The sequence below is a fragment of the Drosophila virilis genome, chromosome X (assembly GCF_030788295.1).
Source record: "Drosophila virilis strain 15010-1051.87 chromosome X, Dvir_AGI_RSII-ME, whole genome shotgun sequence".
Classification (NCBI taxonomy): Eukaryota; Metazoa; Arthropoda; class Insecta; order Diptera; family Drosophilidae; genus Drosophila; species Drosophila virilis.
The window spans coordinates 3797878-3825481 of record NC_091543.1 but is presented as its reverse complement, the minus strand read 5'-3'; the positions used below and the strand labels follow the sequence as shown (position 1 = coordinate 3825481).

At 37.0% G+C, this 27604-nt stretch overlaps 2 protein-coding genes across 2 annotated transcripts in view; one reads left to right on the top strand and one right to left on the bottom strand.

Moving 5' to 3' along the window:
* The first annotated feature begins 5846 nt into the window (after positions 1-5846).
* The window catches only part of DAAM (disheveled-associated activator of morphogenesis-like protein), a 38477-nt gene continuing 16719 nt past the window's right edge, over positions 5847-27604 (top strand). Inside the window, exon 1 of the mRNA XM_002057979.4 lies at positions 5847-6284. Within this exon, the coding sequence (XP_002058015.3) occupies positions 6237-6284 (48 nt within the window). The 5' untranslated portion in view covers positions 5847-6236. The remainder of the gene's footprint in view (positions 6285-27604) is intronic.
* LOC6634833 (uncharacterized) lies at positions 18521-19570 on the bottom strand. The gene is made up of 2 exons (XM_002057978.4): positions 19478-19570; positions 18521-19040 (listed from the first exon to the last, which is right to left on the bottom strand). The coding sequence occupies exon 2, from the start codon at positions 19002-19004 to the stop codon at positions 18588-18590; it is 417 nt and encodes a 138-aa protein (XP_002058014.1). The 5' UTR covers positions 19005-19040; positions 19478-19570; the 3' UTR covers positions 18521-18587.

Sequence of the window (27604 nt, the reverse complement as noted above, 5' to 3'; positions counted from 1 at the left end):
TTGAACAGACTTAAAGCGTTTGGCATGTAAGACTTACATCCCAAATTTGCCCATTCGGACTAGCATAGTTCCTGAGATCAATGAGTTCAAATAAACGAGGTTGCGCAAAGAAGCAAATAGATAAATGAACCAGTAAATGTTGCTTGTTATTCAACTGCGGCACTGATAAAGGAAAGTAATGTAGCTCTAGTATAGATCTCAACATCGTTGAGGGTCATGAGGTTGAGGTCAGGTTCTTCTCATGTCTGTATGCCACAACTTGTTATGCCTCACTTTTATGGCTACAGGGTATTCAAATGGAAAATGGCGAGCGAAAAGTTAAAAAAAAAAAAAACAACAAAAAATATGTTTGCGCAAAATTTAATTGCAAATTAAAAAGTCGGTGACGATGCGGCGCATAAATTTTGTGACGATGGCCATAGCCGCCGCAATCATGTCCCATATCTTAAATCGTAAGAGTCAATGCCAAATGCACTGGGCCACGCCCACAACAACACGCCCCATGCCCATGCAACAGGCTAGAAAACTTTTACTTTGAACTTTGACAAAGAGCACAAAAAAAAAAAAAACTGGCCAAACAGGGGCTAGGCATGGGCCGGGATCGACTGGGGGTTAGCCATATGCGTGTCTTTGCGCCCCCCAATTTATTGGCGAGTTTGCGTTTTGTTTGTGTTTTGTTTTTAGCCTAAAAGCAAATTTTATTTTAATTTGATTTCTGGTCAACAGCTCAGCTCGATTCGCCGCCTGAGTCATTCAACTCGCGAGAGGCCGCGAGCACAACTTTCATATGGCGTAGAGACCTAGGCGGCATATAGACGCGTTACTTTCTTCAAAAAATTTGAAATACGCCACCAAACGGGTGTCCGACCACCTGGCAGGTGGGCTGCGGGGGCGTTTTGGCCAAGGTAAAAGGAGCTTTCGTTGTTGCTGCTTTTGGTGGGTGAAACCGATATTAGCTGAGCGGAATTGTTAATTAACGCGTACGACATATGTTAATATCAGGTCTTTCTGTTTTTTCCTTCTTCTTCTTCGTCTTCTTCTTTATTTATTTTGTAGTTTTGTTTATGTCTTGGCGAAACGGTCCAAGCCGGAAAGGCGAACCACGGATGTGCATGCAATGCGCGATGTTGGTATCAACTGCGATTGTTGGGGGAGGGTGTTGACACCAATGTGTGACTAATTCTTGAGTGAAATTCGTTTGGCCAATATCGATAACATGTCGATAAATGCATGACGAAATTCTTATTGTTTTGTTATCGAAAATATATCGATAGAGGTATGAAGAAATTTGATAGTGTTCTGTATACTATAAATATTAAATTGCTTGTCACATACAAGTTCGTTGCCTAAGTCTTTCGTTTTGGGCGCATTCTTCAGCAGCCGCTGGCACATTTGTTCAATCAGTCAATCAGTTAATCGCGTTGGCTGTGCAATGGACCCGAGACTCATCGCTTGTCACACTTGTCAACCGCTCAAAACTGCCGGCAACCACTTGTAATGCACAGCGTGTGTGTGTGTGTGTGTGTGTGTTGTGGGATCGAAATAAAGTGGTTTATTATTTATTTTTGTTGGCCATGCGACGCGTGTTGTGTTGTGAACGAAAATTATGTGTGTGTTTACTTCGTTCATTTCGCTTCAATTTCTTCAGCAAGAATATCAAAAGGCTGTTTTGAGGGCGACTTTGGGGGCTTTCTAGTGAAATTGAAAACGCATTTAATAACACGCCAAATTGAAATGCAAAGAAAACACTAACAAAAACAACAAAACGGAAGAGCAACCAACTGTTGACAAAATTTCACTTTCAGCCAGGCGCATGCCCAATGCTAATGGCCCAAAATCAAGTGAATCTCTCAATTCGAAACGGAATCTGGACTGGGGTTTGGTTTTTTTTTTTTTTTTTTTTTTGTTCAAATTGCCTGCTGCCTAAAATGCATAAATCAAATTTCACAAGGGCCGCAAATGAGATGAGTTCGTCTCTGATTAGCGATAACAATTTTCAATGCTGACGGCGCCATTGAAGGGGCGTGGCAGCAGCAACAACAACAACGTCGACCACAACAATCGTACAAAATTTGATTAGCCGGAACCGCCTTTGGGGGCGGCGTGCATGAGCCAACCGAAAGTGTTTTTTGACGCAGCAAATGAACCAGAAACCCTTTTACTACATGCATATATACCCTGTTACCAGGGAAGGCCCAAAATGGGGTATCATAGTGTTTTGCCAATATCACACTTTGTGTATATCGAGTCACATAGATCTTCCCCTGATCTTGTCTAGCCGTCTTTTTCTTAATAAGAGCCCATCGAACTGGAGATAGCATATAAATGAAAGAGACTTGATTAGTGTGTACTTTTCCATCAATTAAATGTCAAATTTGGTTAGTTTAGATCTTAAAAGCTAAGAGATTTGCTCAAAAAACAGAATTTCGATATTGATCGATTGCTTGGAAACGGCGCAAGTTATCGATTATCGGAAACAAACTCGTACTGCGCGTTTAATAGGAAGGCTCAAAAGCTTGTAGCTCTTATAGGCTCCGAGATCGAAGCGTTCTTACAGACGGACCGACAGACGGACGTCGACTCGACTCGACCTGCACAAAACCAATAAATCCTTTTAGCCATTTTCAGTGAGTACAGGGTATTAAATGGTCGATAATGTGTCCTCATTGAACTATAAGTGCTGAATATGCGATATTTTACTCGAACGACAGCAAATCATAAAGCAGAGCAACATTTTAGCCCTGGCAGGGCATCCAACAGTTGAGCACGCCGCGCTAGGCCTATCCCAAATTTTAAACTTTTTTGGGTTCGGTTCTGTGTGTTGGAAAGTTTTTCACGTTTTCTTAAGCAATTCGCGCACGGCGTCTAATGGAAAATTATGTACATCTGGTAATAAGTTCAAGTTTTTGATTAAGATCTTGATGATTTGTTCACAGCTCGCGATGAGTTGGCATTATTCTTGACTCCAAACTGGGGAGTAAATAAAACTAATTACTAGCTTTTTAAGAGAGAGAGTTATGTGTTATTGTACTCATGTGTATTAAGCTCAATGTTAACCAATTTTGAACTATTTACTTTGTTTTGCAGCCAAAGATTAGACAACGCCCAGACGCCTAGCTAATGACTACATTTCATGGACCATGCTAAAAGGTAAGTGCCAACAAGCGCTCTATGGGCGCAAGTTTGTTGCCTAAGTCTTTCGTTTGCGGCAAGGCGAAATACGATCTGCAATGCGTTGATGAATTGCCAAAAAAAAAAAAAAAAAAATAAAAAATACAAAAAGTTAGTAAATAGAAATACGCGAACCGTTAATTGTTCATGATCAGGAATTGGGCGCAGAGACATTGACAACGATTTAAACAAGGACCGTTACATAAAGTAAACACATGCCATGATTTTTTGATTTCATTTCTCAGCCGCTATTTCTAGCCAACTCTCTGCCTATATACCCTAGATAAAGCATTGTAAGGAGCATTTGCCTTTCCATAAAGTGCAGTCATTCAAGTTATATCTAACTATGCGCACTGAACTCTTGGCAAAGCTGGGCTTTTCATATTCTGTAAGGCTGCTTCCTAATCCTTGAGTTAGTATCTACTTTGGTTAAACACAGATTGGACTGCTATATCTTACTGTAAATTTAGAAACTTAAACTTGAAAATTGTCAACTTGGATTCGATTGTCCTATAAACATATTTGCTCTCAAGATAAAGATTTAACAGACAATATGCTCTTAAAGCCTGCGACCTCTATAAAACCTAAACTAAATTCGGATCGAGAGAAGAAACACCGGGTAAAATAATTTATTTCGAATAAGATTACGCCCGACTTGTTATTTAAGAAGTAGAGTCAAATTTCTATGGAAACATTTATTAAATGAAATAAATATTTTGAGTTCGAATTTAGAGATAGATGAATTTCCATTCATTTTTTCAGCCTCAGTTTAAATTCCATTTATAGGGTATTGCATGAACAGTCTCCCAGTAGACATAAACCTTTTATTAGGTTTTCTTTTTAATTTTGTTTTGCGTGACACTCGTAAATATTTTTGAGCAATTGTCATTAAGCGGCCTGTTGGTTGGTCTGTTTTGGGCCGTTTGGGCCTTTCGTTCGTTAAAGCCAGCCCGTCGCATTTGGCAGCGACCTTAAATGGTTTTTGACTTTGACTTCATTGGCTTTTGCGCCGGCAATTGGCGGCCCGCAATATTATTATTATTATTATACTATTTTTATTTCATTTTTGCCCGTTGTTGTCTGTCTGAGGATTTGCAAAGCTAATTAAGCTATTTGACTTGTTGTTTGTTTAGTCATGCAGCGCAAAGCTCTTAATTCTCGACAGAAAAAAAAACTAAAAAAAAATAAACAAGGAAAATGCGAAATATATAAATAAATAATAAAGCACCAGCAAGACAAACGCAATTCAAATGTTAAAGAGTTATGAAAATATCGAAAAAGTTGTGGGTTGTGCAAATACAAGCGCAGAAAACAGGTTAAAGCTTTATTACCAGCTAATATGCGATTAACATGAAGTTGCATAGCTGCCAGCTTGGCCCAATGGCTTGTAGCATTCAGTTAATTAGAGTGACATAGCAGACAGCTTCGCATTATTATCGAAGTGAGCAGTGTTCAGTTTAAAATGTCATCTATAAATATTGCTACTTATTAAAATGGACATGCCAAGCAAAGGCAAAAACTGAAAATTCTCCACACAAAACTAAAAGTTAAGCTTAAAATGAAAAACCTAACAGAAAAACCTGTTGAAAAATGAAACAAAAAACTTTTCAACTTGACCTCAAGAGATGCCCATGCTCTGTGCCACGTTGAAATGTTGAGAGGCCGCAGTTTCTTTAGATTTGCTTAGATTATTTTCTAGAGTTTAGTATGCTTTATTTTGCATAGTTGAATAGCTATTGCCACCCACAAAGCGACCTTGGGAAACACAAAAAATTAACCCAAAAATGTTTAAGAAAAACAAAAACTGAAAGCTAAACTAAAATCGAAGAAGAATAACATAGTTTTTTGCCTTGTTTGACCTTAAGCTCAATTTCGAACAGTTGAGAGGATAATTATTTGCTCTCCATATAGGCAAACATTAGTTTTTTGAAGAAGACGTCTTCAATCCCATTTAAGAATTGTAAGAATTGTGTTATCCCTTGAATTGTAATAAGACCTTTTTGTAATAAATTATCTCAACTATACATATTATACATATAAATCTCGATATATATATATATATTATTATATTAAGAGTAGAACGTATATATTAAGAGTAGAACGTAGACTCTCGCACAGTTTAAATAGCAAAAACTTAATAAAGATCGGATTCTAAATACCGACGATACTCAAGGCTGCATTTGCCAAATGTCTGCCCATTTTTCTATTCAGATTATCTTTATCGTTTTTTAATTAAGATTATCTTTAAGTCAAAACTATTTTATCTTCTTTATCTATATTTTTTTGCCAGCCACAAAGCGAAACGCAAATTTAGCTCACAAAATTTGACAATGCCTACAGTGGCGTCTTCTCGCATGAGCACGGCTACAGCTGCATGTACAGGCAACAGTGTCGGCCCAAGCTATTGCAGCGCAGCCGGTTGTGGCGCTCTCTCGGCTCGGCTCGGTTGTGTGCGCGTTCTCCCTCTCTCTCTCTCTCAGACACACTTTCTCTCTGTCCCACATGCTACCTCTCTCTTTCTGCCTCGCCCACACTGAGCACCTGTCGCCGCAACTTTGTCTTTCGTTCGAACTTCTTCGGCTGTCGCTGCCGACGCCGGCGTCGCTGCCTTGAGCTCACCTCAGCTAGCCGCCGTGCTGGGCACGTCTTGGGGTTTCAATGCGTTGCGAGCCGCCGATAAGAACGCACGCGTACGAGCGAGCGACCGTCCGAGCAAGTGTCGAAAAGTTTTGTGAACAAAATTAATGAAACGCGCGCGCGCTTTAAACTGTTCTTTGTGTTTTTTTTTTATTTAAACGTTGAACAGTTTGTTGTTTTTTTTTTTTTGTTTGAAGAAAACATACTTTTCTTTTTGGCGAGAAGTAAATTGGAAAATTCGAAGTAAATACAATTGTTTTATGTTGTGCACTCTGATTATCTTTGTGGCCCAGTTTGCGCCCAGCTGAGTAACTGTTTCTTGTGTGTCATGTGACAGTTCTGGCCGCCAGGTGTCGCGCCTCTTAATATATATATATACATATATATATATCTAGTGTTTCCAAAGCGCACACCCAACTTTAAGCAAAATGTCAGCGAAAAATCAAATGAGCGTCTTCATGGAGAAGATAAATACGGTGAGTTGAAAGTTCAGTCGTGCCGGCTTTATCTGTAGAATGCTTCCAATTCTGTGTTCTATATGGGCACAAGATTTCGTATATATATATATTTAAACGAACAACACGTTCTTCAGCTTTATTCGAACAATTTACGACAATTCTTAAAGGCAGCTGTTCAAATAGTTTTTAGAGCTGAGTAAACGCTTATTTTTTTAAGCCACAAATCTTAAGATTTGGGTTTTGCTTCTACTTTACTTCTTTCGAGAAAACTCTTCCGACAAAAATTGTCTCTAGCGACAAAATGTCAGGTGTTCTTTTTTCTCTGATTGCAACTCAACTTGTTAGCTATAAATTTTCAAATCCTTGGATGTTCGTTGATTTCTATAAATTATTTTATATGCCTCTGAGAATAATTGATTCCCTCACTGATTTAAGAGTTTCTTGAATCTCGCAAGTTTTTTGATAGGTCTTGAAAAAATAAAATTATTTGATATTTGTTAATAATTCAAGTTAACAAGAGAACTTTTTTAGAGAACTACATATTTGATTTCTTCTTTGGATACATCTATTTCGAACTATCAGACTTTAAAAAGATATGTTAAGATAAAGACTTCTTTATATATAGTCGAGATGTTTGTCATTGCCCTAAAACCTTTATCTCAAAAACAACTACCAGATGTTTTTTCTTCGGCAAGATTTCAATTCCTTTCAGTTTTACTTTTTCAAATTTCTTTAAAGCTCACATATTTAATTGTTTGTAGACTGAAAATATTTTATTTCTCAAAGTTTGGACTCATTTCATAATATTTTACTAGAATTTCTTCATGTCAGAAGTTCCTATTTGCTTTCCGACTTTTCTATAGACCATATATATAAATAGAGAAATTCTCATTTAATTCAAAAGTTTATTTTAGTTTTTCATCGTAGATTGACTCATGCCATTAAATAGACTAACTGCTGTGCACTTCTTTTAGGAAACTTGTGCTTAATTCAATAGTTTTTTTTTTTTATTTTGTATTTCGAGTTTCTCGCCTGTCATTTATATTGTTCTCATATGCGCGAAAACTTTTACTTTGAAGGAATTTCATATACAATTGGCCAAATGCGCTGGAGAGTTCTTGATTTCCCATAGATTGCCTTGGGTTTCCCAGAGATTTCTTTGGTTTCGCCAACTTTTCATTAGTTTCGCATTGTTTAACGGATTGCCGAGCACCTGCGGAATGAGGCGCGGTCTTTTATTTTGTGGTGAAAAATGTGTCGACTCATTTGTCATTTGCATGCAGCGCTGGTTGACGGGTCATCAATAAATTGAAATTGAAATTGAAATTTTTGCGCTTAGTTTTCCAAACGCCTCAAATCCGAGCGATCGTCGCATTTTGATTGCCCAACAACAACGCATAAAATGAAAGTGAAATGCGCTTCAAATTAAGTGCTTGGTCTATCTGATGCATGTGTGTGTGTGTGTGTGTGTGCGCTCAAGTGGCTGCTTCAATGAGCCTCAATTGAATGACTGACGAAATGCTGCGCACCGCATAATAAACGACGTCCAAAAGAAGTGGCCAACAACAATTTTTTTATGCAGCAGCAATTGTTGTTGTTGTATTGGTTGTTGTTATTTGTATGCAACAATAATTAATAAATCTACTTGATGGTCTGCAAATGCGAGGTGAGAGTTGCCCAATTGCCCAATGCGCACGCTCGATAAGTTATCGAGCGCATTCACATATCGAATATGTACTTTCAAGAATCTCAAACATTCATTTCTTCACTCCCTGTCTGAAATTGGGCAAATGTACATTGTGCATTTGGGAAGTGGTTAACAATCGATAAGTTATCGAGCACATTCACATGTGATATGATCGATAATTAACATTCGTTCCTTTTCGATATTCGTTACTTTTACGTATCTGTCCGAAAAGCGTACTCGAAATAGATATATATTCGATAAATATCGGTCAAATAATGAACTTGTCTTTGAAGAATCTCAAGCATATATTTGGCTCAGCTTGACAAATTATCGAGCCCATAAATTGATTATAAGCTTTCGAGAATCAACAATGGACTAATCGAAATTGTAACTAAGATTGTTCAATAAGTTTTCGTGCCCTTGTATAGAAGTTAAGCCTGCTAAAATGAACCGAATGCACTTAAGGTATTCAGCTATGGACAAAACGATGGCACTGTTAAGTATTTATGGGCTTCGGGACAAAACGATATATTTAAAACAATATAAAACGTTAGTTATCGGTTCTACAATGAGTTCAATTATTGAGTTCAATAAGCTGGCCAAATTTGACTTTTAACAATCCAAAATACATTTTAAATAACACAATTAATATAATTGCGCATAAATAGGGCAAAGGCTCAAATAAGCTGCCTTGATATGTTATCGATAACAGTATTTCGATAAATACTGCTGTTCAGCAGGCCAGACTTCGCACATGAATATCTGTAATCAACTCATAAAATGTTATTGGCAAATGCGAAAACGTACGAGTTTTAAGTAAATTAGCAATAAAAAATGCATGAATTTCGATTTGCTGTTAAACGCCTCTGGGTCAATGCCAATCAATGGCAAGTGTCTAGAATGCAGCCAGCCAAAGTTGACGTCATGAGCATAAAGCGGCCCGCTTGGCCGAGATGTGACAGGAACCAGGCCCGAGGCAGGCGAACCAGTTTCTGATTACGGGGGGGGAGGGGAGACGGATGCGTTTATGCAACCAAAAATTCGCATGCAAAGTGCAGGCAGGCAGAAGAAGAGAAAGCCGCTGCCAGGCTTAATTGGAGAGGATTTAACAGGCGGTCGAGTAGGGGTAGTGGTATGGATAGGGGGGACTAGGCATTACGGCTGTTAAATTCTAGCGCAGATTGCGGTTGTTGACGTCACAAACGAATGACTTAGGCAACAAACTTGTGCGTGTGGCCCGTTGGCCATTCAACGGTTAATGCAAAATGCCGTTAATGCACAGCATCAGAGACAGGCACAGACTCATCAAATTTATTGAATTATCGCCTAAACAACATATCTGAAATCTGGTTACGCAATGAGCATTGAAATTGACACCCGTCCGGCAATCGCTTCAGCATTTAACTGCCCATCAAATAGCCATATACTAGACTAGAAAAGCATCCTGTATTTTTCCTTGTTAAGTAAGCCGGCAAGCGCTCAGTCAATCAGTCAGTCAGTCACTCAGTCAGTCAGTCAGCTAGTCAGTTGATTAGCCTGTCCAGCAGCCAGTCTGACTGCTCGCTTTAAATGAATCGAAGGTGAGGCGGTTTTGGTTAATTACGTGCTTTATTTTACTCGCAAATTGAAATGCGATTGCATTTAATGCAATTCAATTAAAAGGCAAGTGTCAAGTGCGTGGGGTTCAACAATGTTGGCTGCGTACACGCCCTCAGAAATGTCAGCCAACATATGTCTGTTTGTCTGTCTGTCTGGCCACTAGGAAGTCGCGTTTAAGTGCTTTAACAAATTCCTAATAAATAAACTCAGCCACTCAGCGGCACCTCGAACAGGGACTTACAGACTTGGACCAACTAGTTGGTTTGACTAGAAGTTCACTTCATAAATTACGCCAGCAGCAAATTGTGTACTTTGCATGTTGCCATATTTGGTATAAAGCTTTAAAACATTTGAAAACGATTTCGTTGGGAATGCAATAAGAATGCCATAATGGAATTTTCTTAAGGCACCCGAGCAGGAATGATCTTAAGGAATTTGGTTAGGCGCCCGAGCAGGCACTTACAGGACTTAGTTGGGTTTCTTAGCTCGATTCAAATTGAGTATCTTTAATGCGCTCACATCAGGCGAATAGTTAGCAAATTGTTGGCATAAAATTTGGCTGACAAAAGAAAAGAATACCACAATACGCTGGAGCAGGCACCTTATGGAATTCAAATAGGCGCCCGAGCTGGGATGCTTAGAGTCAAAAGTTTCGGATAATTTATGGAACCTACAAGAGGTGCCAACGGCCCCGACATTTGTTACCTCAAACTATTCAAACCAAAAGCCAAACTACAACTGCGTCTAGTCAAAGTTTAACGAAGAGGAAGAATAAGTATTATCAAATAATTAAACTTGGCATTTTCCATAAATATATTTAAAAATATATTTGATTGAAAGATGATTTATTGGCAATAAAAAAATAACAACTAAAAGTCAGGTATTGTAGTCAGCAATGTTTATATATATATATATATATATATATATATATATATGACAGATCACTTGACTATGATTTAAGTGCGCATTTAGCTGGATCAAGCATACGCACCGTTGTGCATGCGGTGTAACTAAAAGCCAACCGCCAACCGCCAATGCCAAATGAATATGCATTTAGCTGGGCCGCTTCCTCGGCCATAGATCTTGGCCGGGAACTGTTTAGTTGGTGATAAGCCAAAGGAATGGCTGAGTTCTCATGCGGCTTGCATAAGCTGGGGGCAATTCGAGACACCGCAATAGAATCGACTTGTGGCGCATTTGGATCTTGTTACCCGACTCCCCCCACGCCCAAACTGATGGCTGATTTGGCAAAAAAAAAAAAAAAAAGAAAAAAAAATGTTTTCCGTTTTTTATTTATTTATTTACACATATATTTTTAAGAGGTAGCTGTAAAATGCTTTGACGGCCCCTGGGGCCCATTTACGGCGCGTCTCTGACCCATATTGTTGTAAAGCGTTGGCCAACCCGGTGCCAAATACGGAAGCCATGTAATGCTAATGAATTCAAAAGCAAGCCAAAACGAAAACTGAAAAGCCAAAAACTCGAACATGGTCAGAAAAAGAAAAAAAAAACGTAAAGAAAAACGCAAACGAGCGAGAAAAAGAAAAATGTAGGTTTGACAACGCTGTTAAAAAGTTGTAATAATAATTTCCTGGCTCTGATTTGCATGCTGCAAGTTTTGTTTAACATACTTAATCATTGCTACTTTATGTAGCACCACATCCCCACCCCTTAACCGCGCATCCATCCACCCCGCAGCCCGTTTAAAACAAACATGCGGACCACCTACGCGAGATGACAGCCGCCTGTGTGCTATTCAATCCAGATACCCTGTAATCTCTGATTGTATTAAGTATTGCAGAAACAAAGCATTTGGCTTAAAGATTATATTTAAAATACATATACGCTTAACTATCGCAATTTGAGCAACCCTCAACTATGTGACCTCACTGAACTCGAGAACTATAAGAGCTAGGCAGATGCTATTTGATAAACGGCTATTTCTTTGCTCTAAAAAATGTTAAGGTAGCTCGAGAACTCTAACATATGAGCGAATAGCAAGAAATGCATTGTAAACTCACAGTATGAGCAACACACCTATGTGACCTCATTGAACTCAGGAACTGTTCGAGCTAGAGACACCTAATTTGGCATAATGTTGCCTCTTAGCTTATAGTGTTTTCACAAATCGTTACAGTCTTGCTGCAAGCAGAATTAAAGATATAGGTTCCTGATATAATATTTTAATAGCTCGAGAACTATAAGAGCTGGTGCAATTTTATTTTGGTATGTGGTCACATATTTGCTGTAAAACATCAGCGCATAGTAAGAAATGCATTCTAAGCTTACAACTCTCAAGATTTAGTGTTTTTACAAATGCTATTTTACTTTGAATGAACTATATTAAATGTAGAACTAGAACACAGCTGGATTGCAGCAAAGTTCGCATGTGGCATGTTTCTCTATATTTCTCTGCGTGGACTAAAAACACATTAACCCTTTATACTAAGTTATTTACAAATTACAGGGCATTTTCTAGCTGAGCTTGAATTCTCGCCCGTTATGCATGCGGGCTGTCCGTTTTATGTCTAACAATTTATTGAAATTGTAGCAAAATATTTAACCAAAGCCATATTCACCACGACAACAGCTGAAGTGAAAGTTTACACAAAATTTGATAACAGATACTTTTGTATCTTTTTTGTGAATTGTTTTTCGTCTTTGGTTTTTGTTTTGTTTTATTCGCTTTTTTATTTGCACAACTGTTGATAAGCGGCAGCCGTGACTTTCCTGTCGTACTACTCTTGTTCTTGAGCTCATCAGCTCAGTGTCAGGCAAATAAACAAGGCGACCATCACAAAGTTCTTGTGAATTTAGTTAGTTTATGTTTCGAGATGCTTGCAAACGGTTCAGTTAAAGTTTGCATTTAGATAACGATTGTGCGGTAAAAAGATAATGAAGCGCTAAATGAAACGAACTTTATAAAACTTTTTATATTTTTCTACCGATCAAATCCCCACATTGTTTAGCCAGAAATTAGTCAGAAATTTTGACCTATGTCTATATGGGATATTTAAGGGCAACATTTTGACATGAATTTGGACCCAGAAATATGTTGTCAGATTTAGATGCCAATTTGATTAAGAGGCAAAACTATGAAAAAAAATCAAAGCCTTATAAAAATCGGATAAGATTTGACCGAGTTATGGAAGTGGGAAATTTTGATCTATGTTTGTATGGGATATTTGAGGGCAACATTTTGACATGAACTTGGACCCAGAAATATGTTGTCAGATTTAGATGCCATTTTGATCTAGAGGCAAAACCATGAAAAAAAATCCAAGCCTTATGAAAATCGGATAAGATTTGACCGAGTTATGGAAGTGGGAAATTTTGACCTATGTCTATATTGGATATTTAAGGGCAACATTTTGACATGAATTTGGACCCAGAAATATGTTGTCAGATTTAGATGCCATTTTGATATAGAGGCAAAACCATGAAAAAAATCCAAAACCTTATGAAAATCGGATAAGATTTGACCGAGTTATGGAAGTGGGAAATTTTGACCTATGTCTATATTGGATATTTGAGGGCAACATTTTGACATGAATTTGGACCCAGAAATATGTTGTCAGATTTAGATGCCAATTTGATCTAGAGGCAAAACCATGAAAAAAATCCAAAACCTTATGAAAATCGGATAAGATTTGACCGAGTTATGGAAGTGGGAAATTTTGACCTATGTCTATATTGGATATTTAAGGGCAACATTTTGACATGAATTTGGACCCAGAAATATGTTATCAGATTTAGATGCCATTTTAATCTAGAGGCAAAACCATGAAAAAAAACCAAAACCTTGTGAAAATCGGATGATATTTGACTGAGTTATGGAAGTGGGAAATTTTGACCTATGTCTATATTGGATATTTGAGGGCAACATTTTGACATGAATTTGAACCCAGAAATATGTTGTCAGATTAAGATGTCATTTTAATCTAGAGGCAAAACCATGAAAAAAATCCAAAACCTTATGAAAATCGGATAAGATTTGACCGAGTTATGGAAGTGGGAAATTTTGATCTATGTCTATATTGGATATTTGAGGGCAACATTTTGACATGAATTTGGACCCAGAAATATGTTGTCAGATTAAGATGCCATTTTAACCTAGAGGCAAAACCATGAAAAAATCCAAAACCTTATGAAAATCGGATAAGATTTGACCGAGTTATGGAGTGGGAAATTTTTACCTATGTCTATATTGGATATTTGAGGGCAACATTTTGACATGAATTTGGACCCAGAAATATGTTGTCAGATTTATATGCCAATTTGATTTAGAGGCAAAACCATGAAAAAAAATCAAAGCCTTATGAAAATCGGATAAGATTTGACCGAGTTATGGAAGTGGGAAATTTTGACCTATGTCTATATTGGATATTTAAGGGCAACATTTTGACATGAATTTGGACCCAGAAATATGTTGTCAGATTTAGATGCCATTTTGATATAGAGGCAAAACCATGAAAAAAATCCAAAACCTTATGAAAATCGGATAAGATTTGACCGAGTTATGGAAGTGGGAAATTTTGACCTATGTCTATATTGGATATTTAAGGGCAACATTTTGACATGAATTTGGACCCAGAAATATGTTGTCAGATTTAGACGCCATTTTGATATAGAGGCAAAACCATGAAAAAAATCCAAAACCTTATGAAAATCGGATAAGATTTGACCGAGTTATGGAAGTGGGAAATTTTGACCTATGTCTATATTGGATATTTGAGGGCAACATTTTGACATGAATTTGGACCCAGAAATATGTTGTCAGATTTAGATGCCAATTTGATCTAGAGGCAAAACCATGAAAAAAATCCAAAACCTTATGAAAATCGGATAAGATTTGACCGAGTTATGGAAGTGGGAAATTTTGACCTATGTCTATATTGGATATTTAAGGGCAACATTTTGACATGAATTTGGACCCAGAAATATGTTATCAGATTTAGATGCCATTTTAATCTAGAGGCAAAACCATGAAAAAAAACCAAAACCTTGTGAAAATCGGATGATATTTGACTGAGTTATGGAAGTGGGAAATTTTGACCTATGTCTATATTGGATATTTGAGGGCAACATTTTGACATGAATTTGGACCCAGAAATATGTTGTCAGATTAAGATGTCATTTTAATCTAGAGGCAAAACCATGAAAAAAATCCAAAACCTTATGAAAATCGGATAAGATTTGACCGAGTTATGGAAGTGGGAAATTTTGATCTATGTCTATATTGGATATTTGAGGGCAACATTTTGACATGAATTTGGACCCAGAAATATGTTGTCAGATTAAGATGCCATTTTAATCTAGAGGCAAAACCATGAAAAAATCCAAAACCTTATGAAAATCGGATAAGATTTGACCGAGTTATGGAGTGGGAAATTTTTACCTATGTCTATATTGGATATTTGAGGGCAACATTTTGACATGAATTTGGACCCAGAAATATGTTGTCAGATTTATATGCCAATTTGATTTAGAGGCAAAACCATGAAAAAAAATCAAAGCCTTATGAAAATCGGATAAGATTTGACCGAGTTATGGAAGTGGGAAATTTTGACCTATGTCTATATTGGATATTTGAGGGCAACATTTTGACATGAATTTGGACCCAGAAATATGTTGTCAGATTAAGATGCCAATTTGATTTAGAGGCAAAACCATGAAAAAAAATCAAAGCCTTATGAAAATCGGATAAGATTTGACCGAGTTATGGAAGTGGGAAATTTTGACCTATGTCTATATTGGATATTTAAGGGCAACATTTTGACATGAATTTGGACCCAGAAATATGTTGTCAGATTTAGATGCCATTTTGATATAGAGGCAAAACCATGAAAAAAATCCAAAACCTTATGAAAATCGGATAAGATTTGACCGAGTTATGGAAGTGGGAAATTTTGACCTATGTCTATATTGGATATTTAAGGGCAACATTTTGACATGAATTTGGACCCAGAAATATGTTGTCAGATTTAGACGCCATTTTGATATAGAGGCAAAACCATGAAAAAAATCCAAAACCTTATGAAAATCGGATAAGATTTGACCGAGTTATGGAAGTGGGAAATTTTGACCTATGTCTATATTGGATATTTGAGGGCAACATTTTGACATGAATTTGGACCCAGAAATATGTTGTCAGATTTAGATGCCAATTTGATCTAGAGGCAAAACCATGAAAAAATCCAAAACCTTATGAAAATCGGATAAGATTTGACCGAGTTATGGAAGTGGGAAATTTTGACCTATGTCTATATTGGATATTTAAGGGCAACATTTTGACATGAATTTGGACCCAGAAATATGTTATCAGATTTAGATGCCATTTTAATCTAGAGGCAAAACCATGAAAAAAACCAAAACCTTGTGAAAATCGGATGATATTTGACTGAGTTATGGAAGTGGGAAATTTTGACCTATGTCTATATTGGATATTTGAGGGCAACATTTTGACATGAATTTGGACCCAGAAATATGTTGTCAGATTAAGATGTCATTTTAATCTAGAGGCAAAACCATGAAAAAAATCCAAAACCTTATGAAAATCGGATAAGATTTGACCGAGTTATGGAAGTGGGAAATTTTGATCTATGTCTATATTGGATATTTGAGGGCAACATTTTGACATGAAATTGGACCCAGAAATATGTTGTCAGATTAAGATGCCATTTTAATCTAGAGGCAAAACCATGAAAAAATCCAAAACCTTATGAAAATCGGATAAGATTTGACCGAGTTATGGAGTGGGAAATTTTTACCTATGTCTATATTGGATATTTGAGGGCAACATTTTGACATGAATTTGGACCCAGAAATATGTTGTCAGATTTATATGCCAATTTGATTTAGAGGCAAAACCATGAAAAAAAATCAAAGCCTTATGAAAATCGGATAAGATTTGACCGAGTTATGGAAGTGGGAAATTTTGACCTATGTCTATATTGGATATTTGAGGGCAACATTTTGACATGAATTTGGACCCAGAAATATGTTGTCAGATTAAGATGCCAATTTGATTTAGAGGCAAAACCATGAAAAAAAATCAAAGCCTTATGAAAATCGGATGAGATTTGACTGAGTTATGGAAGTGGGAAATTTTGATCTGTCTATATTGGATATTTAAGGGCAACATTTTGACATGAATTTGGACCCAGAAAAATGTTGTCAGATTTAGATGCCAATTTGATTTAGAGGCAAAACCATGAAAAGAAATCAAAGCCTTATGAAAATCGGATAAGATTTGACCGAGTTATGGAAGTGGGAAATTTTGACCTATGTCTATATTGGATATTTGAGGGCAACATTTTGACATGAATTTGGACCCAGAAATATGTTGTCAGATTTAGATGCCATTTTAATCTAGAGGCAAAACCATGAAAAAAATCCAAAACCTTATGAAAATCGGATAAGATTTGACCGAGTTATGGAGTGGGAAATTTTGACCTATGTCTATATTGGACATTTGAGGGCAACATTTTGACTTGAATTTGGACCCAGAAAAATGTTGTCAGATTTAGATGCCAATTTGATCTAGAGGCAAAACCATGAAAAAAATCCAAAACCTTATGAAAATCGGATAAGATTTGACCGAGTTATGGAAGTGGGAAATTTTGATCTATGTCTATATTGGATATTTGAGGGCAACATTTTGACATGAATTTGGACCCAGAAATATGTTGTCAGATTAAGATGCCATTTTAATCTAGAGGCAAAACCATGAAAAAAATCCAAAACCTTATGAAAATCGGATAAGATTTGACCGAGTTATGGAGTGGGAAATTTTGACCTATGTCTATATTGGATATTTGAGGGCAACATTTTGACTTGAATTTGGACCCAGAAAAATGTCAGATTTAGATGCCAATTTGATCTAGAGGCAAAACCATGAAAAAAATCCAAAACCTTATGAAAATCGGATAAGATTTGACCGAGTTATGGAAGTGGGAAATTTGGATCTTTGTCTGTATTTGATATTTGAGGGCAACATTTTGACATGAATTTGGACCCAGAAATATGTTGTCAGATTAAGATGCCATTTTAATCTAGAGGCAAAACCATGAAAAAAATCCAAAACCTTGTGAAAATCGGATGAGATTTGACCGAGTTATGGAAGTGGGAAATTTTGACGTATATCGGAAAATATAGAAAGTGTTTACCAAGCATACTCTTATTAACAGAACAAACTATAAACCAGGTATATGAATCTGATATATATGTAAACTGCCCTATACTGTAACCAATAATAGCTTCAACTAGAGATTGTCTTCTATCGAAGTTATCTCTAGTCTAGCTCGTAAACTGAGGAAGTTGTAGATTTTACTTGAAATCTTAAAACTTGTTGGATGCGGGAGTATGTTATATATATACATGCATGTCTTCCAATCATCCAGTCGTTAAATTTAACAAAAAAATTAACCGTGTGGAGAGTGCCCGTCTAGGAGATACCCTCAAGCCGAACTATCTTCTAGCTGCCTGCTCCAGTCTATGCATGAGAAATGAATTCCCAATTAACTTCAGAGCTTATAGTCCGATCTGGATCGTTTTCAGGCCTTGAATATGGCGGAGAATAGTGTCATAGCAAGTCTCCGTATTTTACAATTAAATCTTTTGCAAATTAAAGCCAACATACTAAGTTTCCAGCTCTTAGACAGCTAGATGAAGGTTTCTATATATGCTATAAAATATGAATTCCAATTGATGCCAAATCTGACTAGACGCCAAACAAAGATTTAAATGCCAGCAAACATGGAGCATGGCACTCTTCGCATTGCTGGAAGATCAACATAAAAAGTAGCTCCTTCCATCTGTTGCAATCTCTTGGCCAAAGTTCAGGCATGTGTATGTGTTTTATGGCTGTTCCCGTTGCTGTTGCCATATTTTTTGCGTAACGCGTTGCAACTGCTTGAATCCGACGTTTGTATGCCCTAACAGGAAATAATTGCAGACATGATTGCGATTTCTTTTAGGAGCCTCAACTTTAATTTGGAATAAAATGTTGCTGAAAGTACATGTTCCAAATGTCCCTAAGCCAATTTTTGGCTCAGCTCACTTGGGGTTTCCTCCTCCTCCTCCTCCTCCTCCTCCTCCTCAAAGATCCTGGCCTGTGTCTGGCTCGTCCTGGTGCGCTTCACAGATTTCAGCAAACTCTTCAGCATGTTTGCCTGGCTCCGTTTGATGGTGCGTTTCTTTCCCAGGGGCATCACCTGATCCTTTTGCATATGATCGTTTATCATGGTATACTTGAAGATGGCGATTTCCGCCCGGCTGTGCGGTCCCTTTTGCCTCACCGTACGCTTATATTTGAAGATCAGGCTCTTTAAATCCTGAATGAATTTCTTTTTCGGGCTTCGAAGTCGGCATATTTGACTATCGCGACGGCGTTTGGCATAATATTTGCGTGTGCCGCCCACCGAAACACGGGCTTTTTTTGTGGTCCGCATCTAATCTTAGCTTGATTTTGTTCGATCGCAAGTTTCCTGCAAGGAATTAAATAAAAGACATTAAATAGGGAGCCAAAATAAATACAAAATTAAATAAAGAAAAGGAAATTCTTATTTGATGATTGATGATTTTAATACAAATCTTTAATTGATTTTTAATTTTATTAAAAAAATGAGCGAGTTTTCAAAATTGTTTCATTTTTTATTATTAATTATTTGTTTAAACATTTTTTATTTGTTTTTCCTTATTTTACTACTATCAATTAATTAATTTTAAAAGAATTTGTTTTTTAAATCTAAACTTTGCATTTTTGCACAATTTAAAAATTGTTGATTTTAATTCTGTTTCATTTAGTTTTTGTTATTCTTATAATATTATTAAAAGATTTGTAATAGACAACTTCTATTTTAGACTTTATTTTTGTTTTTAATTTTCTTTATATTCGAAATTTAATTTTTTGAAGCACACGCACCGTTTGGTTGTATCAAGTGTTTAATATTGAATGTGTTTTGTTCTCGAAATCAGGGCCAGGTTTCTTAAATGTCGAATTCGTGTCACAGCTTGCTTGGATACATACAAAAAAACACACACACATATTTAGAATATACCCTTTCGAAGGGTATTAAAATGAAGAGCTCAGTATGATCAGCTGTGCTTTATGACCTGATATTCCCGTGCAGCTAACTTCATGTAATTTGATGTTGATGCTGCATTTAGTGCTAAGTAACACATACTTTGGAATTGGGCAGATCGAATCACTATATCATTCAGTTCCCATAGGAACAGTCGGTCGATATTTGAGTTATTGTATGAACAACTTTTGAGCGTCTTGAGATATCTTCACCAAACTGTATAGCAGCTAGTTTCTGTAGGCTTTCGATATCTGAAGAAAACCTTTTCGAAATCCGCCCATTTCCATAGATAGAAAAGCGCTGGCAATCATAGTCTATTATAGCCATGTCGCGACAAGGGTATTTAATGTTTGGCTTTGTATAAAGCCAACTATGCTCTCTTGTTGCAGCTGTTACCATAAAATTAGGATTCGGCGCTGGCCGTTGAGTAGGATTAAAAATGTAGTTGAAGATATTACCAAATATGGTAGCTCGAAGCGTTTGCCCAGTTGCCATTCGCCCAATCAGAGTTTTATGCGCTGTAAAAGAAAAATAAGAGACACAAATAACAAATATCGTGATTGATTGGAATGCCAATATCTTGCACCACAACCGCTCACCCCCTCGCTTTCAGCTCCACCAGCAACATCCCCCGCACGCCTCAGTAGTCAACTGTGCGGGGTCAATTCAGCTAACCTGCTGGCCTTCAAATGCCGAAATTGGCCAAAATAGTAAATGGGTAAAAGTTGGACGTCAGCAGGTGGGTATGCAGTTTTCTACGACAGACAGAGGTTGCACATGAAAATGGCAATGGAGAATGGAAGTGAAGAGCAGAAGAAGCAGCAGCCACAGTTGAAGACGGGAGATTTCACCTAACAACAAATCGCCAACTTAATTTACAGCATTTTGAGCGTGTGGCCAGCACGATCTATGCAATCTTCTGCTTTGTTTTTGCTTGTGTGTGTGTGTTTCTTTTTTACGTTTTTCTCTATACCCTGTTCCCATTGGAAATGTGTAAAACGTGGCTGTTATGGGTGTTAGGTGCAAATGTGTGTCAGAGGCAGAAGGTTGCAGCTGTGCCATGACTACAAAGGCTTAAAATCTTCAGAGTTGAATAATATATATATTTGACTCATCATATTTTCTTATATATATACCTTTGCTTACAATTTATCGATAAATATCGATCTCGAGACTTGGTTCTAGAAGAAGCCAGAGCCTTCGTCTTTGGTATGCACACACACTTGGGTGTAATATTGAAAACCTGTAAGGTTCATAAAGATCGGACCACAAATATCGAAGTTATTTAAGAACGCAATTTTCAAAAGTGTAGTGCTGAGAGAAGAAGAAGAAGAAGTGCGCAAGCGTGCCTGTACTCGATGCTGACCTGAGGCTATCTCCTAGTCGGGCACGCCCGACTAGACCACTCGCTTACTTGTCTGTGCTTGGCCTTTTCTTTTGCTTGAAATTTTTGTCGCCAGCGCCTTTTAAAACATTTTCACTTTCGTTTTCAATTTGTATGTGTGTGTGTGTGTGTGTGTTTGTTTGTTTGTGTTTTGAGGTTTCGCGCTGCCGCCGACGCCGCTGCCTCTTAGCCGGGCCAATAATCACAATAATCGTGGTAAGCGGGCAGTCAGTCAGGCCTCGCCGTGCATCGCCGGGCCTGCGGTCCGAGAGATCGCTGTAAACTGGTTGGCAACACTTTTGGCCGGATGCTTGGAATTTTCGGATGCCGAACGAAAGTGAAAACACGGCCGCCAAGAAGCCAAAAAGGCAAATGAAATCAAAAATTGAATTTAAATAAATTACGTATGTTAATTGCGGACCGGGCCAAGAAAACTGTTTTTTAGTTTTATTATTTCCCTCGCTAACCAAGCCAACTCCCAACTGAAACTGAAACCGTTTTTTTTTTCCTTCTTCTTCTTCTTCTTTTTGTAAGACGTTTTTTTTTTGCGAATTCGACTTGCGGCTTACTTGAATTAATGAGGGTCAAGACACTTGACGGCTTTGGCTTTCTACAGCTGCCGCCAGCTTCAAAATCAGCGCGATCATAATCATCGTCATCAGCAACATCATCATCGTCATCGTAATCATAATCATCATCATCAGCTTTATTGACACCTTGAAATTGCTGCAGGTGGCAGCTCGAGTTGAATTTGGAAGCTGTAGCTGAGGGCGCAGGCACTTCAACTTCAGCTTCAGCTCAATATGCACTGAACTTGAAATATGTCGCTCTCTCTGTGTTTGGGTGTGTGCGACGAGCAAATACCCTGCAATGAGTTTAGGTCATATTTTACACATAACACATTTAGATATGTACGAAATGTTTTATGCACAGTTTCAAGAATCTTTCTCTTAAAATACACGAGATGCTCTTGGTTAACGTGGGCTGAAAATCGATCATTCCTTTTCTTATATATATTTCTTATGTAGACATAATCGGCATTAAAGTTTTAATTCTCTAGTTCTGCGTTTAGCCTGTCTGACATGACAATGACTTTTTCTGCATGTAACATACACTTGCGCTGCTGCAATATACCCGTTTTCAGGCATATTCAAAAGAGCTAGGGTATTCCGAAAATGCGACAGAAAGCGGCCTAAAAGGCCGATAACGCAAGCACGTGGCTTTAGTTAATGAAAGCGTATTGTTATTGCACCTTCCCCATTTTATCTTTCTCTGTTCCTCTTTCTCGCCCTTTTCTGCTCCTCTGCACTTCTCTTTTCTCGCTTCTCTCTTCGCTTCCCCTTCTGGGAATTTCGCACAACAAGCGAGCTTTAATTCATGTCTAGAAGCTGACAGCAATCAGCTAGTCATTTGTTGAGCCATCAAACCCTGACCCGAGATTCCTGAGCCTCGAACCTTGCGGAAACTGCATCCTGTAGTATCTGCATAGCTGTAAAAGTCGAACTTCAAACAGATCAATACTCTCATGGGCGCATTACGCATTTCTCATGGCATAATTAGCTGCACTTTGTTTGTGAATGAGCTCTTAAAGGAAGTTTGATTGGCCAATATACTTTTTGAGAGTTTATAATACTATCTCTCCCCTGTCTGACTATTTCTCTCCAATATAAAAAGATCTAGCATATTCTTTCATCTAGCTACAGCTCATATAAAAGTGCTTCCAGCTTCAATTCATGATATTTGGTAGTTGAGCTTTAAAAAATCCTTAATCTTTTATTAAAAACTTCTTGTTCTTTGCATGTATTCTAGCTATCTATCCTCATAGCAAATAATTTGTTGTCTCATTTAGAGATTGTAGCTTTAAGGTATTTACTGAGCTAATATCTAATAATAGACTGACATTATAAATATTATCCAAGATTTTGCCCAGCCCAAAAAAAAAAAAAACCAACAAAGGCAAACAAAAGACTTGGAACACAAACTTGAATGTCATTTTTCATCAAAGTGTGTCTTTAATCTTAACGAGTATCTCATTTAAGTGTGAAAATGATCTCATAATCAGTTTGTGTCCAGTTTCGTTCAATTAAAGGCCAATTGAACCCTGCGGACTCATTAAGTCAATTAAATGGACAGAGCATATTATAAGCTGATACACAACAAAGCGCTTGTTTTGTTTTCCATGCTACAAATCCATCGAAAATGTCTAGAAGGGGTTTAATGTAGACAGAAAGAAGCAATTCCTCATCCATATAGCATATATATATTCTTGATATCTTTGCACAAAGAATATCGATAAAAATCGATTTGGAAACTTAGTTTTCTAAGCATATTTTCTTTAGTCTAGCATGCGCAGATGATAGGCATTTATTTATGTGGATAACTCTCCCCATTCCTCAGAAAAAAGGAAACAGAAAACTCATTTGCCTAGATAAGGCCTTGGAATTTTTTTAGGTTTAGAAAATTTCATACAGATCCAAATATAAGAACCGAAGTTAAGCAAGACTCCATTTCTTATATAAAGTGTGCGGCTAAGAAAAGAAGAAGAAGTGCGTGTGTGTGTGTGCTATTTGTGTATATGTATAGAAGGCAGCTGGAAGCTGAGCTTAGGGTATCTACTAGTCGTGCACGTCGTACAGACAATGTTTTCTTTCTGCTTGACACTTTTCTGAAACTTTTCTTTGCCGCTTTTTAAAGCCGGCTTTTTAACATTATTTCCCCCTCTTTCATTTTTTTTTCTCGATTTTTGCTTTGCATTGTTTTGAATTAATAATTTATATCGATTTTTATAAGCGCCCGCGGCGCACATCAATTGATTTACCGGATTAGCATACCTTACACACACACACACACACACACACACACATGCACATATATTTATGCATACATATATGTATGTGTGCATTTATGATCAAAGAGCTGATGTCGAACCCATGTCCGATACTCTGGTCTTTATTTTTGATTTTTGTCTTCTTTTCTTTCCACTTTACAAGTTGATTTTGGCTGAAAAATTATTTGCAATTTATGAAACGCGTTCACGACGGGCAACAACAACAACTACAATAACAACAACGAGATGAAAGTAAAAGTTCAATTAAATAAAGATAAATTGCACAACAATTGCTGTTCGGCTCAGCTCAGCTCAGCTTAGCTCAGCTCTGGTCAAGTCCAAGCCCAAGCTCGCGGCTCAGTTTCGGTCCGAGTCTCGATTTACTTTACGTAAGCCTCATAAAAATTTCAAAAATGCCCAGACATTGTCCAAGTGCCAAATGTCGCCCTTAGCTCGCCCCCCCCCCCCCTTCCCTCCTCCACCCCTTTTCATACAGAAAACCTTTCAATAAAAAGTTAACAAATGGCAAGTGCGAAAATTTGCCAGAAGTAGTAAAAGTTTTCACCTGAAACAACAGACATCAATTGAAAATTTCTAATGATACTCAAGTCGATTACACTGCAGGAAATCCGGCATGCAAAAGCAAATTTGAAAAATATTTTGTAATAGACATATTGCAAACTCCAATGTTATATTATATCTATATATATCGGCAAACCCGATTCATCAGTTGATCATTCAAACTTGTTTATAGAAGCATAACATGTTATGATCTATTATGGTCATGTTAACAGTATGTAATGTTATGTTAAGGTTATGTTAGATTTAAGCATGGTTAGGAGAGCTTAACCTCGGTTATATTCTGGGTATTTAAGTATATGTTTTACGTATTTACAATAATGTTAGTGTGTTATGTTAATGTTAGTGCTATGCAATGTTACGGCATGTAAAGCTTATGTTAGGCCAAAGTTATCTAAGGTTAAGTTCTGGTTGTTTAAGTTTAACATTTAAGTTAGGTTATGTTATATTTGGTATTGTCACTCTAGGATTATGTTAGGTCAAAGTGTGTTTATGTAAGGGTATCGTAGGTTATGTTATAGTTATATATGATTATATTTTAGTTATTCAAGGTTTTGTTCTACTGGGCTCTGTTAGGTTATGTTATATTGGGTTCTGTTAGATTATGTATGCTATGTTAGGGTATTTTCTATATTTATTATTCATCTCTATACAAGATATCATAGCGTATGATAGTTTTATTTCTAATGAGGAGATATTACTTTCATTTGAGTTTGTGCCAAGGCTTTCACATGATTTTGAGCTCACGTCAACTAACCTTTTGCTGAGTGTATATAGTATGGTTATAAAAAAAAAGTAAACATACTATTATAATATAAAAGAGTGTCAAAAGTCATTTTGGCCTGACACAAAGCACAGCCATGAGCTGTGGCTATCACCCAAAGCAAATAAAAATTCAACAAGAGGCATCCGATAGAGGTTGAGGCACAGAGTCGAGTCACAGCCAAAGATTGAGTTGAGGTGCTGAGTTGAGATCTTGTAGCATTTCATTTCAGCGCTTTCAACGTCTATTGGCGATTTGAAGAAGAAAGAGAAAATATATTTAAAAAAAAATAAAAATAAATGAAAGACAGAGAAATAACATAAAGCACAGCCGTTGCCAGGTTACAGAAAAAGCCAATGCATTCAGATAGATACGTGACATTCAAATGGGCTTCTTTTGCGATGCAAACGATGTAGATGATGTTGATGATGTTGATGATGATGATGATGATGATGTTAATGATGATCAAGATGATGAGTAGCTAAGTTGGCATGATGATGATGATATTAAGTTCAATGCACACAGCACGTGCTATGATGCCACACGCGCTTATTGTGGCCAGGCATAAAAAGAGACACTGGAGGGCATGCAAATGTTAGAAGAGAATGTGTTTTTGAATGTTTGCGACATTGAACGACATGAGAATGATGGTATGCTAATTAAAACAAGCAAAGAGCTGACAGCTGAGAGCGTTCGCGACAAACTGTTGTATAATATTGAAGTGACCATGGAGGACCAACTATAGAAAATGTTTTGTAATGATGAAGAATTTTCAGTAAAAAATACCAAGTATTTGCCAGCTTAAGACAAAACAATTATTTTTAAAAACAATTTAAAACGTTTAAACAGCAAAACGTTCAACAAAATACATGTTAGAATGCGCTAATTGAAAGTGCTCGACTAGTGAATACCCTTTAATAAATACAAAAAAATAAGTAATAATATTTATTATGATAATGATAATGATAAAATTGATATTAATAATAATAATAATAATGGTATTAATAATAATGATAATAACAATATTGATAGTAATAATACTAATAATAAATACAATAATAATAACAATGCTAAAAACAATAAAAGCAATAATGATAGAAGTATTAATAATAATAACTAATTAATAACTAGTATCATTGTTATTATTAGTCTAATCGATGGGCATACAGACTAGGGTCTCTCCCGGGAGAGGGACATATAAACCAGAGTTTAGATCCCAATCTACTTTGTAGCAAAACATAATATTAACATATTCAAATAGGGGCTCAAATTGCAAACATAATTTATGTATGACAATATAAATATATAAATTTGTTGCCTTGCATGACTTGTTATGCCCATGCATGATGGTTATAGGGTATCAAAAACATGCCACAGTATTTTGCACGATTTTATCGACGAATTTGGTGAGCTGGTGCGGCAACAAAGCTGTGCGCTAAAGTGCACACGATGACTGAAACTGAGCCAGAGCTAAACTTAAAGACAGAGCTAAAGTCTGAACCCGCGACAACAGCAACAGCAGCGGCAACAACAACACCAAGCCTAAATCAGGTTGCAAGAATGCGGAATAAATGTCATGATGAAAATGAAACAAAATGCTTAGAAAATAGAAAAATGGAGAGAAAAAAAACCACACGAAGTTGAAGCCTTTGTGCGCGCGTATCTTTAAGATACATTAATGTATCTTTTCGATATGCTCAGATACTTAGTTATTACATTAAAAAAAAAAAAAACAACTTGCTGCAAACTGGTGCAGGCAACTTGGGGGCGTATGGCGAGGCGGCGGACAACAGGTGTGTGAGGAGGTGGTGGGGGTAAGGCCGGGGGGGTGGGGGGAGTTGCTTTGCACTGCGGGTTGACTAATGCATGAGACAAGGCACGTTATTTATGACTTATGCAGGCAGCGTTTAAAACTAGTTCTATATACCCTATAAAAGCTCATTAGGAAACATTTACGAGTAGAAAAAAAACGAAAAAAACGCCGCATAGAAACTGAAAAACATGAAAAATGTGTTAAAATTATAATTAATTGCCATATGGAGTAAAAGTCGCGTTGAACTTCGGGCTCATTTCAAGTGCTACCAAGTTTTCTGGTGTTTCTGGTGTTTCAAGTTTTCAAGTTCTTCCGTTTGCTCAGCGCGAAGGTTGGCGCCGCTTTAGGCCTTACTGCTAATTGTTAAAGCCCAGCTCCACTTAAAAACAATTTGGCCCATTGACATTCGATAATTATGATCGTGCCTAGTCAAGCATAAATCCATCATCTGTTTATACTTATAAATCAATTTTTAAAGCTATGCTTAAATTGGAATCGTTCAAAAATTTGACTGTAAATTGAAGCGTTGTTATTTTTATGTCTTCGTTCGTTCAAGCATAGCAAAATCTTCGAGCATAATAACAAATTTAAGAAATTGCTA

Bases quoted from the DNA above. Each gene is read 5' to 3' on its own strand.
- LOC6634833 (XM_002057978.4), bottom strand. From the start codon at position 19,004: ATGCGGACCACAAAAAAAGCCCGTGTTTCGGTGGGCGGCACACGCAAA.